The sequence below is a fragment of the Crocodylus siamensis genome, chromosome 13 (assembly GCF_052110815.1).
Source record: "Crocodylus siamensis isolate JL-2025a chromosome 13, ASM5211081v1, whole genome shotgun sequence".
Lineage (NCBI taxonomy): Eukaryota > Metazoa > Chordata > Crocodylia > Crocodylidae > Crocodylus > Crocodylus siamensis.
This window is the reverse complement of record NC_143407.1, coordinates 33097460-33113262: the sequence shown is the minus strand read 5'-3', so window position 1 is coordinate 33113262 and position 15803 is coordinate 33097460. Positions and strand designations below refer to the sequence as shown.

The window sequence follows — 15803 nt, the reverse complement described above, 5'->3', positions numbered from 1 at the left end:
AGGGCAGGAAAGCTGGTTGTTCTGTTTAACAAGTACTCTCGGTGTCCCAAGTACCCAAACCTTTCTATGTTTTAAGGAGGGAACACAAGAAAGAGACAGGTTGCCTCAGTTCTGAATGTCACTGTTCTGGCTCTAGATGCATGGGTCAAGTCTGTGTCCAACAGGCAAAGGTTTCCCCTTTGGGGCCATTCCACTTCTCCAGGTACAAGAGGACAAGAGACCAACAGACACAACCATTCTTCGAGGGGAGATGAACACATGCACAGGTCACAATTCTTGGTAGGGGTCAATGCATCACTGTTGGCATATGCCCATGGAAAGAGGTACAGAGAAGCACTCGAATGAGCCCCTTAAAGGTGTCCTACATGTGCAGTCTCAACTCCCATCATCTTGCAGTGGCAAAATTCCCAGGCAATGCTTCAAAACGGTGAAACTTCCCAGGAGTGTTTCTCCAAGGAAGCCGACTGACTTCAAAAGAGATATTAAAATTGCACCACTCTATTTTGATACATAACTAACATGGGGAGAAGTGGCTCTTGGGTGTCAGTGGAATGGTTTAGCTTGCGAAGAGCAAGGAGAGCAGGCTTTCTGGTGCTTGCCCATCTCTAACGGAATCAGGAGCTTGTAGCTCGTACCAGAGAGAGGAAGAGAGCTGCAAGGTTTATGTCAGCTGTGCCCACTAGCGTGAGCAGAATACAAAGAGACTCACATGTGGAAGGCTGCTCCGGGGGCAAGACCGGTATAATAACGTTACTTTTACCTTCAGACACAAGTCTGTTTTCCCATCTGCCTGGGTATTTTCATATCACATGGCTGACCGGATCAAATAGACTAGAAACAGAACTCTATTGTGGTGAGGTTCTCTCTGGCATCAGAGCTGCTTTGCTCTTTCTTTCTGCAACAGAACTGCACCTCCGTCCTCCTTTCCTTGACTGCTCCATGCTAAATGGCTCTGATAAGGGGGTGTCCTGCTCTTGCAATTTATCCCATTTCTATCAGTTGTTGCCAGACCAGGTCTCTTATGTCCCTCCCAGATCAGCCCTATCTTTCTTCTATTTTAAGAGACTTACAGGCCTTATTTTTCCCCTGGTTTGCCTATATTTTTGTACCCAGAAACCACCCCCACTGCAAGCCCATCGCAAGCTTATTTTTGCCGGCTGCATTTTATAGTGATCAGGAACCCTACAAATGCCTGCAGGTCAGCTAGTAAGATATTTAAGCAGTGTAAAATGCAGTCATAGTTACTTGTGCTTGGAAAGTTGCACCTCCAGTTATTTAAGTACAATAACCAGAAAAAGAAGAGGTCTGTGTGCCAGGATCCCAACAGGCTTTACCAGCCAAACCTCCCAGCTCCTTGGGGAGTTGATCCAGAGAAGTTTAGGTCTATGATCCAAGTTACCCATGGAGCCAGTAGCTGGAGAAAGAACCCAACTCCTGGTGTTACCACTACATAACAGCTCCTTCTCCAAGCAAATGCATGGAAAGAAACCCATTCATTTGTAAAGACACAATAACGAAACAAAAGTGCGCCCAGCCTGGCGCTCTCTCCCGTCTGGGAGCAGGACGCGTCAGAGAAGGAACTAGGTCGCCAAGGTGCTATACCTGCTGTCCCGGTCCGCATACATCTCCATGTGTCGAGGGTTAATGGTGGGGTCGATCACCACCCAGGATCCTCCTCTCAGCTCTGCCTGGGGTGGGATGTAAACAATCACTGGCTGCCTGTATTCCCGCAGGCCGTCCACGATGTAGGCACCAAACTTCAGTATCTGGTCATACATGTCTAGGACAAAGAATGCAGCACATTATCTTCCCTGCTGCTGCATTCCCAAGTCCCCTGCCTTCCCACTCCATACAAGCACTTCCAGGACCTCCCAGGAAATGCCTGGTTTAGGCAGGACCGTTTAATAACAATGCTTCTGTGCCCAGGGTCAGTAGCTCCAGTCCCTGGCTCCTGTTTGGTCCAACCCGAGGGTATCCAGATCAGCTCACACATGCCCACCCTGCACTAACCGCCTCCAGCTGGCCAACTTGGGCAGTGGGTGTTGCAGGGATTTCAGCAATTCTGAAATCCAGGCCAGAAATTCAGTATGCAAACGTGAATTCAGATTGTAGAGCTCCAATATGAAAATCCTGGCCACATACTTTCATTTCCATACTATCCTAAAGTGCTTGCACATGTGTGTGGTACCCTGAAGGTTCGGTTTTTTTCTGCCCCCTCCCAACGAAAAATGTTTCCTCCTTTTCTTTAAGCAGACACTAGCGGAAGGGATTTTGCTGAGACTTCCAAGAATAATTTCCCCAGGCAAAGGCTGTGCACAGAAAAAAGGTCAGCTCCAAAATTATTATTTTTTTAAAACTTTTTAGGAACAAAATGACAAATATGAGACAACAGGAGTTTAGCATGGAAACAGTCAGGCTGCAGTGGGTACAAATCTCATTATACACATGATTATATAAAGAATCATCAAATCAAATGGCTTAGTGATACAAAATACCTATTGGGAACCATTCCATCTCTGTCAGCACAGGATTATTTGCTGCACTATATTTTTCGGGGCTTCATAAAGCTTTACACCATGTTTAGAAAACAACTAGGTTTTCACCACTTCTGGAGGGAGACTGCTCCAACAGTCGAGCTGATACGGTTCCCCAGTATTCAGCTGATCAGCTCCACACAGCTGCTCTGTGCCTCAGGACTTGGAGCCACTGCACAGTTGTAGACTTTTAAGTACCAGCATTGGCCTTTTAGACTGTTTCTCCTAACACAGCCCCTTCGAGCTCCTTGGTCATTTTTGTTGCTCCTCTTTCGACTTTCTCTTTTCTCAAATTTTTCAGCACTGGACCAAAAATCACTAATATCCCAGGCACGTAGCAAACAGAGAGTCTACCTCCCTGCTCCATGACACACTGCCTTTGCGCACGCTTGCCAGAAATCATGCCAGCCTCTAGCACAACTCGGATCCAATTACTTCCACTCATCTCTCTTGGCTGCTTATTTGGTCCCCACACCACAGCATCTAACAGCCCCAGTGGCTTTTACCGTAACCCTCTGCCAGAGAGATACAGGGGTACACCATTTGACAGATGGGGAACAGAGGCACAGACAGATGCAGCGTCTTGTCTTGGGTCATATAGGAAACACGCAGCGAAGTAAAGAATTGAACCCATGCCTCTCTCAAATACTCTGTTCAGGCTCCCACCCTCAGCTCTGGCCATCGGGTTCCCCTTTTCCCTCTGTGCACAAGAAAATCTTATACACAGTTCATTCTCTGAGTATCCAAGAAAAAATGGTTTAAAAGCCTTTAAAAAGTCCCAGACACTGTAGGAAGCCAGAATTATCTATTTTTTTAATCCCAGACCTGTGAGAATATATACGAACTACTAATGGAGAGGGAGGGAAACAAAACCCCAACCTCCTCGTTTGTCCTGAGCAAAAAAAAAAAAAAAAAAGACCTGAAAAGGAGTGACAAATTTATTACTAATTACATAATTATTTTATTATGTAGTGTGAGTAATAAACCACTTGAAGTACTTTCAGCTAATTCTAGTGTTAAGAAAATAATTGCTTGATTCAAATTATTTTAACAGAATTAATTCTTTACTAGACATTTTTTACTAGTGCTACATAATAAAATCATGGTGTAATTACGGGGACATTTTTCACTCCTGCCAGGAGTGTATATTTTACCTAGAAAAAAGGTGGTGGGGGGAATGCCACTCACTTGGACTGGGGAGATGGAGGAGAGGCTAAAGGAACAACTGCACTGTAGTGCACTGACTAGTGTGTCTGTTAACGGTGTTTCTTAGGACTCATCTGAAGAAGTGCTGGTTCCAGCCTTCCAGCTCTACCGCAGAAATGCTGCGATGCACCACATAGCCCAAATTAATTCAATGAAAGTTTTGTTATGGCAGGTTTCATCGAAGCAAGGGAAACTGCCTTAATTGAAAATGGCGCTTAAAAAAAAGGCTACAAGACATCTTTAACACTTGGCACTTCTAAAAAGTCCGCAGGATCTCAAAGCTCTTTGCAAATACAGTTAGGTAAGCTTGGCAATACCTTGGCAAAATGGCTATCGTTACACTATCTAGTTTCCTGATGGTATAAGAGGGGTGGCAGAATTGTTAAAAGCCATATGAAATGCTGTGAAGAGGACCCAGGAGTCCTGACTCCTAGTATGCCAAGGTAATGACTAGAAAACAGGCCCTCCCTGAATTGAGTTAATACTGTCCTCGACTATGAAACATTTGTCATGCTGTGATGATTACTTCTGTTGTAGAGGTTGCACCTATTCCTATTTCTAGAATTGTAAATACTACATCAGATTTAACTGATGCTGGTGGTGAACGGCATCTGCGTTCAGCGGTGCCTACTGTTCTCTTGTGTGTGCAGTCCTAGTGCCTTTGTGGACAGGTGCTTCTGCAACAAACTGAACGGGCACATCTGCACATGCTATATTAATACAACTGAATAAACTCTAGCACAGTTTGCACTGGAGCTTATTGCTCCCTGGTGCTGCGTTTACACATGTGCCCAGGTCCACAGCAAGTTGAGCCAGGTCAAAGCAGCCCCAACTAACAGGGGCTGCTCCAATTTGGCTCAATGTGTTGCAGAGGGCCTGGCTGTGGCAAGCCGGTGCTTCAGTGTGGGGTTAGCCAGCAGCCCCTGCACTGAAGCACCCTTGTGCCCCAGCAAGCCCCGGCAGTGTCTACATGTGCAGTGCTGTGCACTAAATAACACTGCAGCAGGATAGTACTTGCGTTTACAAGTACTAACCTACGGAGGCGTTTATTAGTTTACTGCAGCCTAATAGGACCTCATGCGTAGATGCCGAGACTTTACTGCAGAGCTAATTAGACAACTCCTCAGTAAACGTTTCATGTAGACATGCTCACTATGTTCTATAAAACTACTGGAGACTCGTCATCTTCAAGGAACTAACTGCTTGCATAACCATACTTTTCAAAACTCTGCGACTTCTGCTGGCCACACATGTAAGCCCACTGAACTTGCAAGCGAGGTTTGCTTTTCTAAAACTGCCTTTTGGGTATTTGTAAATACATTTTAACAAAAGAGCCCAGCAAATTGGAAGAAAAATTAAAACCAGATGGAAACTTGCAGGTCAAACTTCTTTCCAATCTTCATTCAATCCTGGGATTTGCAAAGCATCTATCTGAAATGCAGAAACACTTAATGGCAGTGTTAATGGAAGAGCAGTGCTGTTTGTCATTCAGTGCAGCAGTCAGTGCATGTAACCCACGCTCATTCTATGTCCGGGTGTTTCGCTGCAGCCTGTATCGGCATCTACTGACTGGAGGCTCGAAATCTGCTGGAAGCTGTTATTATGCTGCATGTGTAAATATTGGCAGCTGGATACATCAGGCATGCTAGGAAGGCTGCGGACAGCTTTTTAATGTTTCCATAGCGCTGGGCGCTCTGCCCTGCACCTCCAAAACTGGAACAGATCTCGTCAGCTTGGCGGGCTTATCAGACTGGACCTCAAGGTAAAAAGCCAGGCGCATAATCGGCCGCATACACCTAATGTACCTCATAAACCCATTACACACAGGCAGTGCTGTAATTCAACATTCAGGTAATGAGAGATTTAAAACAGCCTTTTCATTCTGGTTAAAGTTTTCAATACGATTTTTTTTTTTTATTGTTATTTATAACCTGTCCCAGGAAAAAATAATAAGTATAACATGAAAAACCAACTGAGAGTGACCCTGGAGCACCAGCAGTGATGCAGTTTAATATCACTGGGATTTGCATCCTATCAAACTATTCATGCTGAGTCTGAGACCCTGGTGCTAATTTCTAGTAAATTTCACGCTTGATGTCTCGCTGTCGTGGGTCATTGCCGGTTCGTCTAAATAAACTGCTTCCAAATGGCTCCTCCATCTAAATATTCGAGCCCGTTTTTATAATTTAATTTTGCATTATGCTGAATAGCCTTCCGGCCACATCCAGCTCGTTGGGGGAAGCCACCAATGCCGTCGTGATATGCTTTTATTTTATTTATTTTATTTATTTATGTTACTGTGTGAATTAGACCTCCTAGGCTGACTAGTAAAGAGGGTCCCCGTTCCCCCCCCCCCACTAATGTCAATTTTCAGCATAGCAAGAGCTGTCTCTAATCTTTTCCTACTCATTACACACAATTTTGGAGTCATTTTACCCACAGTGCAGTCGGCTCCTGGCAGTGTGTTTGTGTGCACTGAGGGGTGGCATAATTGTTTATTTTCCCTCCCGGCATAATCCCCAGCCAGCATTGAAAGCCAAACTGCAAACAACTCCCCAAGGATGGTGGAGACCGACTGGAGAGACCAACACTTTCTGACCCAGGTCTGCGCACGTGGAAAACATCCTGACCCACATGTAATTCAAAATGGCGCTGTCCTCCCTCCCTCCCTTCCTGCACTGCTCTCTTTTCTTCCTCCAAGCAGTATTAACAAGTGATGCGCAAATGGAAATACCGATACTTCTGCTACATGGCTCTGCCCTGTGGTTCTGGTTCCAAAGCAAAACGTTGCTCGGAGCGCAACTGAGGGCCCCTTGAAAAGTGAAGGAAGCTCACACAATTGCACTAATCATCTAACAAGTCTTTTTAATTCTACAGCTTCTTTCATCAGAGGAGCTCAGTGCCCTTTGCAAGCATTAATGAATAAAAATCTGTCAGCACATTCCTGAACTGGGGGGGTAAGGCAGATGAGGCGCAGAGAACTGAGGCACTCTCAGTCCCTGGCCAAGCTAGGATGAGCACTCGGGTCTTTACAGTGCCTACAGATTGTATTTTGTCCTTGAAAAAACACCTCCATTCAGCCTCAACCATGTTACTGGAGTATCCTGCAACCAAGACTGTTCCTTTCTCCCACGCTAAAAAACTAGTCATTGCAACACAGCACTTCTCCCAAATGCCAGTTGCCCTAGGGCACGGATGTGCAAAAGGCGGCCCGCGGGCCAGATGCGGCCTGCCAGCCCACAGAGCCCCTAAAAAATTTAGAAAATTAATATTCATCTGCCCCTGGCTGCCTGTCATGCAGCCCTCGATGGCTTGCCAAAACTCGGTATGTGGCCCTCCGCCCAAAATAACTACCCACCCCCGCCCCTGTCCTCAGGTAAGAACTTCTTACTGTTATAACTACAGCTATAACTTTTTCTTCTGGGTGCCTGTTAAGTGCCACATACAAGTAAAGGGCCTTAAATCTTTTTAAATAGTTAAAATGTTATCATATCAATCTCCCACTCATGTCACTCCACAAAATTCAAAATCGCAATATCTGGTCCCAAAGCCTAGTTGTGGGTTTATGAACTGAGCAGCTTTTCAACAGCTCAATTCATCTGAGCCACGGCTGTTGCCAAGAGTCAATTTGGAGGAAACACCTGATATGACAATAATACACGCAGAAATTATCAATGAGACAAAGCAGCTATGTGATGAATACACCTATCCATTTCCATATGCAATACAGCTGGCCAACCCAGCCCCCTACCTAAGCTGTGAGGAAGAGGGATGTATGGCTCCCTAAGCGGTCGGGGTTTCCCAAGATTAGGGTTTAATTGTCCCAGGTTGGCAGCTGTAAATTTTGTTAGCAGCTAAACCACTGTTAAAATCCAATTACCTGTTTTCATTGGAGCTGATCGGGGCAGTCCCTATAACGGTTAGGAGGGGAAGGCATAAAATAATGCCATGTTGTTTATGCTGAACAGAACTTATCTTACAAGTTGCACATTGCATGTTCTGTGTTATTCCTGCTGCCGCCCATCTGCCTATGAAAGGCTAGATGGGGTTTCATTTGCTCCTATCAGCCCCACACCATCGTGGCAGGAGTTCTCTTCCTCCTACAGGCTGAAGGCAGAGCTGCGCAGAGCATTCCTGCTAGGGAGGTGCATGGATTTAACAGGATTTGTTTCAACTATCAGACAAATATTTTGGCACAGGGAAGTAGAGGCAGAGCTCTGTTACTGGGGACACAATCAGCTTGGAAGGCATGTACTACAAACAAAGATTCCTCTGGTTATGTGACTACAATTTAACACTGTTAAAAAGATCAGAATTCTTAAAACCCAGTCTGGCCTGTCACTATTCATGACTCCTTTCAGGCTCTGAATCCCTCATCTCGGACAATGAAAATCAAGCAAGGCTCTCAAGATTTCAGTGCTGTGATAGCTTGCAAATATGCAATGGGAATTAGTTTTTGCTGTGGAATCACGGAATTCAAAAGAATGACAGTGGGAAATTTTCTGTGGGTTTTAGGTGTTTGATCATATAAAAGGTGGTTCAACCTGTTAAGCAGAACTGTCACCTTACTTTGGGCTTTGCCAGGACTGGGTATCCGGGCTGGGATCAGCTGCACCAGTTTACAGTCATGACTTACCTTGGTTGCGGCGCATCTACACTAAGGTCTCTACAAACACAGCTGCACTGATTTAAAAAAAATGCAAAGTAGACAAAGTGGTAAGAGAGCCTTGCACCCAAAGCAGTGCACTCCTAGGATTTGCTTGCAAAAAACAGAGTAAGGCAATGACACCTCATAAGGGAAGGATGCTCAGAAGATTTTCCAGCTCAGAAGAGAGACCTGCAGCCTACAGTTTTAGAATGGGCTTCAGATGGCTTTGCCCATCATTTAGAAGGCCAGCTACCAGGAAAAGAACATGCTGGGAAACCACACAGATGCAGCCAAAGCAACAGCAGCTTCATTTAAGGTTAGTGGAAAAGGGACTGAACGTCTCTATTCTTTTCAATCATGGGGTGTGAGGTCTAAGACTTTCCCAGGCAAACCTTGCATTTCATGCACTTGGGGTCATTGCTCCCTGGTGTCATGGGCTCTAGCTCTGGCTTATTTTATCTAATGCAGATCATGCAGATCTCAGATTCCTTTCTGATAGTAACCTGGCAGATGACCTGCCCAGATCTTGACCCAGTTGTACCACACTTCCCTCTTTGGCGTAGCAGATGGAACATTTGCAGCGTCCCACACCCTGGCTGAAATCTGGCGTATTTTCCAAGGTTTGAATCTGTGAAAGTGGAGCCCACTCCAAATTAGACTGGTATCCCAACAGGGCCAGATGGTAAAGCAGGTCCTGATTACTCAGCTATATTTAGGGTGTCAATAGGTCCAAATTCTGAAGACTGGTAGGCCTGAAAGGTTACAGGCCTGCTGTGAAGGTGGGTAAGGAGGTCAGCTGCCTTCAAGGTTCAGGCCACTAGCTCTTCTCCGTTAGGGAAGAGACTGGATGCAGACTGCAGCAGAGGAGGATGAATCGGACATGCCCTACTCCACAAGTCTAAGCACATCTGCTCAAGCGTGCTCTGCTAGGAGGTGGCAAGCAGGCCCTAGCAACGTGGGACTGGCAAAGGAACAACTGCTCTCCACTGTAACACAGGTCTATTAAGAGTGGGGGGAAGTATCTGTGATGCTGAAGGGAAGCCTCTGATCACAACCTAAGCTCATCTGGCCACCTGTGGTTCCATGTGCCCACAAAGTGGTTTGATACCGAACATAACAACTGCTTGATAATCACCTTTCATGCCACCAGAGAAGCCTCGCCAGTTGGCAAAGACCATCAGAGGAAGTCCCTCTCTGTTAAAGTCCTTGATAGCTTGGGCTGTCTTAAAGGCAGAGTCTGGGAACCACACTTGACCGGCCTGCTGGATTATCTGTTGGGAAGGAAAAAAAATGGTAAGTGCTAAATGTCTGGTTACTGAGAGAGTTACTGAGAGGAACACAAAGTTCTACAACGAAAGCTGCAATCTGAAATCTTGAGGCTGAAAAAACATAGGAGGCCCAGTACCACGGGTCACTGATGTGCAAGATGGACAACACACAGGACAGCCAGGACCCTGCCCCCAAGAGCTGACAAGGTTAGTCCTTGACCCTGCAGTTAAACCCATGCAAGCAGACCTCTGCCCTTCGTGGAGCCCCTCTGACTTTGGTGAAGCTTTGTGAGAACACATCGGTCTCCGATTGCCCGCAGGCACAAGAGAAGGAGGAATGAGAAGCAGGAGGCTGTGGCCCCAGCAGCTGGAGAGGGAAATGAGATTTTGCTCCTTCATCTTGTGCTTTTGCTATAACACCTTCTCTGCCTCTCAGAGCAGGGCTAGTAAAGAAGTCTCAGAGATGATCCATATCTAAGACTTTCTCTCTGCAGGCACACAGTAACCAGCAGCACAGTCCATTGATCAGCTGCACTGTGATAGCACATGGCCAGTCTGACTAGCTGTGGGTCCCACACACGGGCTAATCTCTCTATAAAAACAAGCACGCTTTGCAAAGGGGTGTCTGCAGAAAACAGTTTTAACCCACAGCCAAAAATGGTAAGTGCTAAATGTCTGGTTACTGAGAGAGTTACTGAGAGGAGCACAAAGTTCTACAACAGTCCAATTACCACAGTTCAATGGCCAAACCTACCTTGGCCTCCGAGTCCAGGTTTGCAGGGTCAGCAGGGATACTTAGTTCCACCGTTCTGGTTTCTACGGCAACTACTCCTACAGGTATTCCTCCCAGCCTGGGAACAGACAAGGCAAATTAAAACCCATGTATTTTGCCGTTATACAACCAGCTGTTTTTTCTTTTTCCCCAATCCCACATCAAAACATTTGAAAATACCAAGAGATAAATAATGCAAACCAATGCAGGGAGAGGCTCCCTTGCCGTTCTGGAGAGGTCAGGCATGCATCTGGATAATTTCAGTGGGACTTACAGCTCTCCGAATCAGTCCCTGTTTGCAAAACCCACACCTCAGTGACACAACACAAACCAAAGCAGCCTTTTGCCCTAGACAGAAACAGAGCCACACAGCTGTCACCTATTAGAGCAGCTCTTCCAACGTGCTCCTGTGACTACATTGATTTTCATGAGAAGTCTTCATCACGAAACCCAACCCCTCCCAGCCCCCGTTACACTTGCACTGATATTTCCTCCCTGTGCTCATTGATCAAACCTTCCCCCTTGCCCCACAAGCTATTGTTTTCCAGAAGACAGCATGAACCAGTGACCATAACCCCTCTGCACCTCTTAAAGGGATCTTCCACAAGTGGGCAATGGTGATGGGTGGAAGGGAGGTTAGCTGCAAGTCTATTAATCCTCCCAGCTGGCAGGCAGAGGTTATGGGGAATGGTAGTTGGGCACAGGAGGAGGCAGGGTATCCTGCATGTCAGGATAAATTTAGCCTCACTCTCTACTCAGCATAATAACTTTCTAAAACACAAGGCACCACTTGTGGCGACAGCTGCGCACAAAGGCTTCCTGATGTCGCATGAAAGGGAATCCCAGCAGAGTCTGCCCCTCTACTCAACCGTCTCAAGTTGGATGACAAGCACCCCAGGTAGCAAAAGTGACAAGGCCAACGTGCACTAGGGGGATTGAAAATATTCCTATTCACCATGATTAAGAGTCTGCCTGGAAACCCATAATTGCCAAAGCCGTCTTAAATCGGTAACTTATAACTTCTATATTAGGGCCCATGTGACCTAATAAAGAACATCTTTATCCAAGTATTACAGTTATTTATTGAACTTGAAAACAGCTCAAAACAACTTCTATTTTCCATTATACTTCATATAAATTTTATCAGGCAAGCACATGAAGATGCTACATCTTGTTTTATAGTGTGTCCCTGGACAAGTTGCCATGGAATAATAAAAGACAATTTACAGCCAACAGCACACGTATTCCAAACATACATACAAAAGATGAGTTTTGGCAGCACTTACAGTAACAATCCCAGAAGAATACATTCATATTTATTTTTTCAAAATGCCACTGCTTTTGAAAGAAGTTGGTTCCATTTGTATTGTATATGCAAGCGTGAGAAAGGCAGAGAGCTCAGAATTTGTCAGATGAAAAGAAACTGGTAAAGTCAAGCTGAGCACAGTCCTGAATGAAGCCCTTCTGGTTTTCCAAAAGAACTGACTATTTGGGATGTTGCCTGAACTTGACATTGTTAAATGATGATAATATTTTGTAACTCCATAGAAATACTATGCGCCTCATAAACATTGGCTTGAACTTGCGAAGTAGGAATTATACATGGTTTAGAGATGGAAAAATCCTAGTGGCTCATCTAGCTCATGTCCCACTCCATGAACAAGCTCACACATGTAGGCCCTTCTACTTCCGTTTTCTCCCCCTACTTGGATGAAGCAGTCATACCCCAGGAACCTCTCAACAGGGGATACGAGAGGCTTCCAAGACCTTATGAAGAGAGTGGCAGCCGCTTTCCCAACCCCTGTGGAGCAACCAACTCATAAACTGATGGACATTGTCCATTCAGTTAGAATGAGGAAAGAGCCTTTGCCTGTAAACAAGGCAATACCAGACCCAGGCATACTGACCTGGTGGACTGGCCACAACAGTCTCTGCCTTAGTTAAGATGGACAAGAAATACCAAGTTCTACCCAAGAGAGCAGTGTTGCAGGATCACCGTCTTCTTCTGGAGATGTCTGTGTGCTGGGTGATGCTATGGCTGGAAATCTTGGCATTGTGGCAGGTAATAATATTGAGAATGATTTTTCAGTTAGTGATGCTCTTAGGCCAAAGACTGATGCAGACAAACACCGGGACTGGCCAGATTATGCCTCTGACCAAAGTCTCAGCTTTTTCAGCATTGGGTCACCAGCCTGTGACACTCAAAGCATCTCCAGGGCCACAAAGCCTAAGTGGGCAGCCAGTGATCTCCTGGAGGAGCCCCATGTAGGGAATATATCCCTGAAGGACCTCCTATCTCCTAAACCTCAGATGGCATTTCTCTGACCATTCTGGAGCTGAAAGTCTAAGGGTTATGGAGCTCCACGTTAGCACACTTTGCTTCTCTGGAATATTATTATCGAGAAGAATATTATCGAGAAGAAGGGACCTAGGTTCCCTGGATTTGAAGCCAGCCCCCACCGAGTACCCCTGGACCAAGGAAATTCATCTGTAGTCACTTCCATCATTGGCAGATGGAGAGCTTTCCTCAGATGCAAGGTTCTCCCAGACCATAATGAAACTGAGAGCATCTTCACTCGCTAGAGTGAGCAAAAATGCACAAAAGGCAACATCTGAATCTGAGTGATGCCAAGGAGGACGTTCTGGGTTCAAGAAACTTGGCTGCCTATTCGCAGTGGCAAAGTAAACTACCAAAATAAAGGAGCTAAGTGAAGATTAAGGAGTTACAGTGCTTGCTATAGTCCAAAGCAGATAGCAAGAATCTTCACCCTACATGTAGAAGCAGAGGAGAGGAGCTGAAGTGCAGCTGACGTGCCCAGCCCTCAGGTCAGGGCAGGTATGCACTGCAGGACAAAAAAATAATTCCCAAGCTTGAGAACACGAGCACCCGCAGGACAGCGTGACAATCAGATAATGCAACCTGCAATGCCCTGGATTTTGTTTTAAGCAGACGATAAGCTTTTGAAGAAAACTGGACCCAGCTCTGACTTGGATTCGGAACCAAGTCATGGACGATGCGATCTGCAGGCATTTCTTCCTCGGCAGCCCTAACATGCATGGACTCACAGCACTGAACAAGCTACAAAGGCTGGAGTTATTTTCTAGACTGGGCCCTAAATCTCAAGCCAGAGTGGTACGTTTTAGATCGTGAGCCACTTGCCACGAAGATAAGGGAAACGGATTGTCCCCAAGAAGAAGATGAGCACTAGATGAAAGCCTCTAGGGCCGCACACCTCTGCAGGCTAAGCCACGCAGGTATTTGTGTGGAGAATACTGTAGGTTAATCCATGCAGGGCTTGTTGTTGACTTGCTCTCTTTTTAGAGAGTAATAAAATTTAACAGAAACTTCAATTTCCCCACTCAGAGAAAAAAGATGCAGGTATCCCAGCAACTTACAGCTTCTTGCAGCTGTAGCCAAACTTTTCTTGCAAGTTAAACAGGACTGTCAAGCAATGATGCATCTCAGTTACTAAATAATGGCAGAAACTACAGTAAGGCTTGTCTAGGTTACCACAAGTACCACAATGTTTTTTTTTTCAGGGGAATCACCTGTTGCCATGCCTCATGTGCGCTCTCTTTATGGCAGGCTCAGTTTCACGCTGAAGAGAACCTACCTCCACACACCAACTTGGTCAGACAGCATCAGCAAAGATGCAGAGCATCAGCACTGGAGCTAGATGTCTACAAAGGTACAGAGAGGTCTCTGGGGACTTACCTGGCTCTGCCAACTACAACTGTTTGTGCCCAAGGCTGCATGACCTCCAGGAAGGAGCCATGGTCAAAGAACCCACTTAACCACTGGCCTTTTTGAGCTGCAAAAGCAAGAATGAGATATCAGAAAGGGAGGGCAAAGTATTTAAAACTTGCAGCAAGATACCCATTTGAGAACTTGGAGTGGCATTTCTTTCCTTCTCTTTTAAACAGATTATAATACAAGAGAGCGTTAGACAGCTGCACATTTGTCTGCCTTCAGCCATCATGTCCTATTTCATTTGCTAGTCTGCATAAAGAGACTCATTTATCAGCAAAGGCATCATTTATTGTTAAACGATGGGGTTCGGATAGCAGAGGGACTTTGCATGCTTTTAAATAAATAACTCTGTTTTTTTCAAGACACTGCAAACATTTGTCAAAAGGCAGCCAAGTCATTAAAGAGGGGGTTTTCAAAATGCCTGTTTCTATTTTAAAAACCTAACTTACAATTTTCCCTCAATTCTGCCAATGCCTTTTTCTCAGAATGCTGAAGACAGCCAGACATTAGGTATAAACGAGCTGATGGTAATTGAATAGTAGGTAATGCGTGGGTCACACATTCTGGTAGACAGGTAACAGGACAGAATCATTATGTACAGCCCATAAAGTGAAACCATTTGGTTAACTAAGCCTACTTGCTCTACTGAAGATATTCCTGACAAAGCAGTGTTCTTCTCGCACCAATCCGGGTTCTAGACAGAATGTTAGGAGTCAATGTCTGTTCTTCAAACCCATCTCCTTTCCAATAAGGATGGCAAATTTCTGCCTTTTCACAGTACCTAGCACCTTTCCAACAAGTGCATCTATATAATCGTGCAATGCAGGGAGAAAACAATTCCTTCCTGACCCATGCAGGCAATTGATCTTATGCCCTGAAGCATGAGAGCTCAATTATCTTTACCCTGCTACCAATGCATAGCTGGCTGTAGTGCTTTATAAAAAGAAATCCAGGGTCATATGTAATGTCCTTTGGGCACAGGTGATTCCAAGGGACTGGTTACACTGTCCCCCATGTGAAGCAATATACCGTATTTGCTAGCTGGTCTTTATGTATTCAAAAGAGCTGAAAGTTTTGGAGCAGATAACTCGTCTAGTCACAGGATATTTTTTATGAATGTATTTACTATACTATTTCTCGGGGCACCTCTGTGAAGCACCGCGGCATCACTTCCATTTTGCAGATGGGGGCCAGAGGCACAGAAGTCAGGTAACTTGTTCAATGACAATAATTTAGGGCAAGGTGGGCACAGAACACAGAACCTTCAACAGATCACCACGCCATAATCCAGATATTTATCAAAGATAATGGTAAAGAAGAGTCAGGCTGCAAGACAGAAGTAAATTATCTGGAAGGGCAACCCAGCATCCATCTCAGATGGACACAAGATGCAGTCTGGATTTAGATCCAGGTTCTGAATGCATTTCTAGAAATAGGGATGCCTGGGCACTAGAGTTTTATTCAGTTCTTTACAGGTAGGTAGGAGCTGAAATCAAAAATCATTTTTGGAGCCTAGGGTTGTCAGAGGCAGGACTTCAGCTTGGGAATAGTTTTTTAAGGGAAGGGCATTACAGAGGGGTTTCATTTTTATCTTTGCCTGCACAGTCCCTAACCCAATATTAAC

General features: G+C 45.3%; 1 protein-coding gene across 8 annotated transcripts in view; it reads right to left on the bottom strand.

The window, feature by feature from the left end:
* The window catches only part of ACACA (acetyl-CoA carboxylase alpha), a 166330-nt gene that overhangs the window by 25127 nt on the left and 125400 nt on the right, over positions 1-15803 (bottom strand). For all 8 annotated transcript variants that reach the window (XM_090025369.1, XM_090025367.1, XM_090025368.1 and 5 more), the window contains 4 exons: positions 14144-14240; positions 10411-10507; positions 9524-9659; positions 1603-1780 (listed from right to left, as the gene is read on the bottom strand). In XM_090025369.1, the coding sequence (XP_089881495.1) occupies positions 1603-1780; positions 9524-9659; positions 10411-10507; positions 14144-14240 (508 nt within the window). The remainder of the gene's footprint in view (positions 1-1602; positions 1781-9523; positions 9660-10410; positions 10508-14143; positions 14241-15803) is intronic.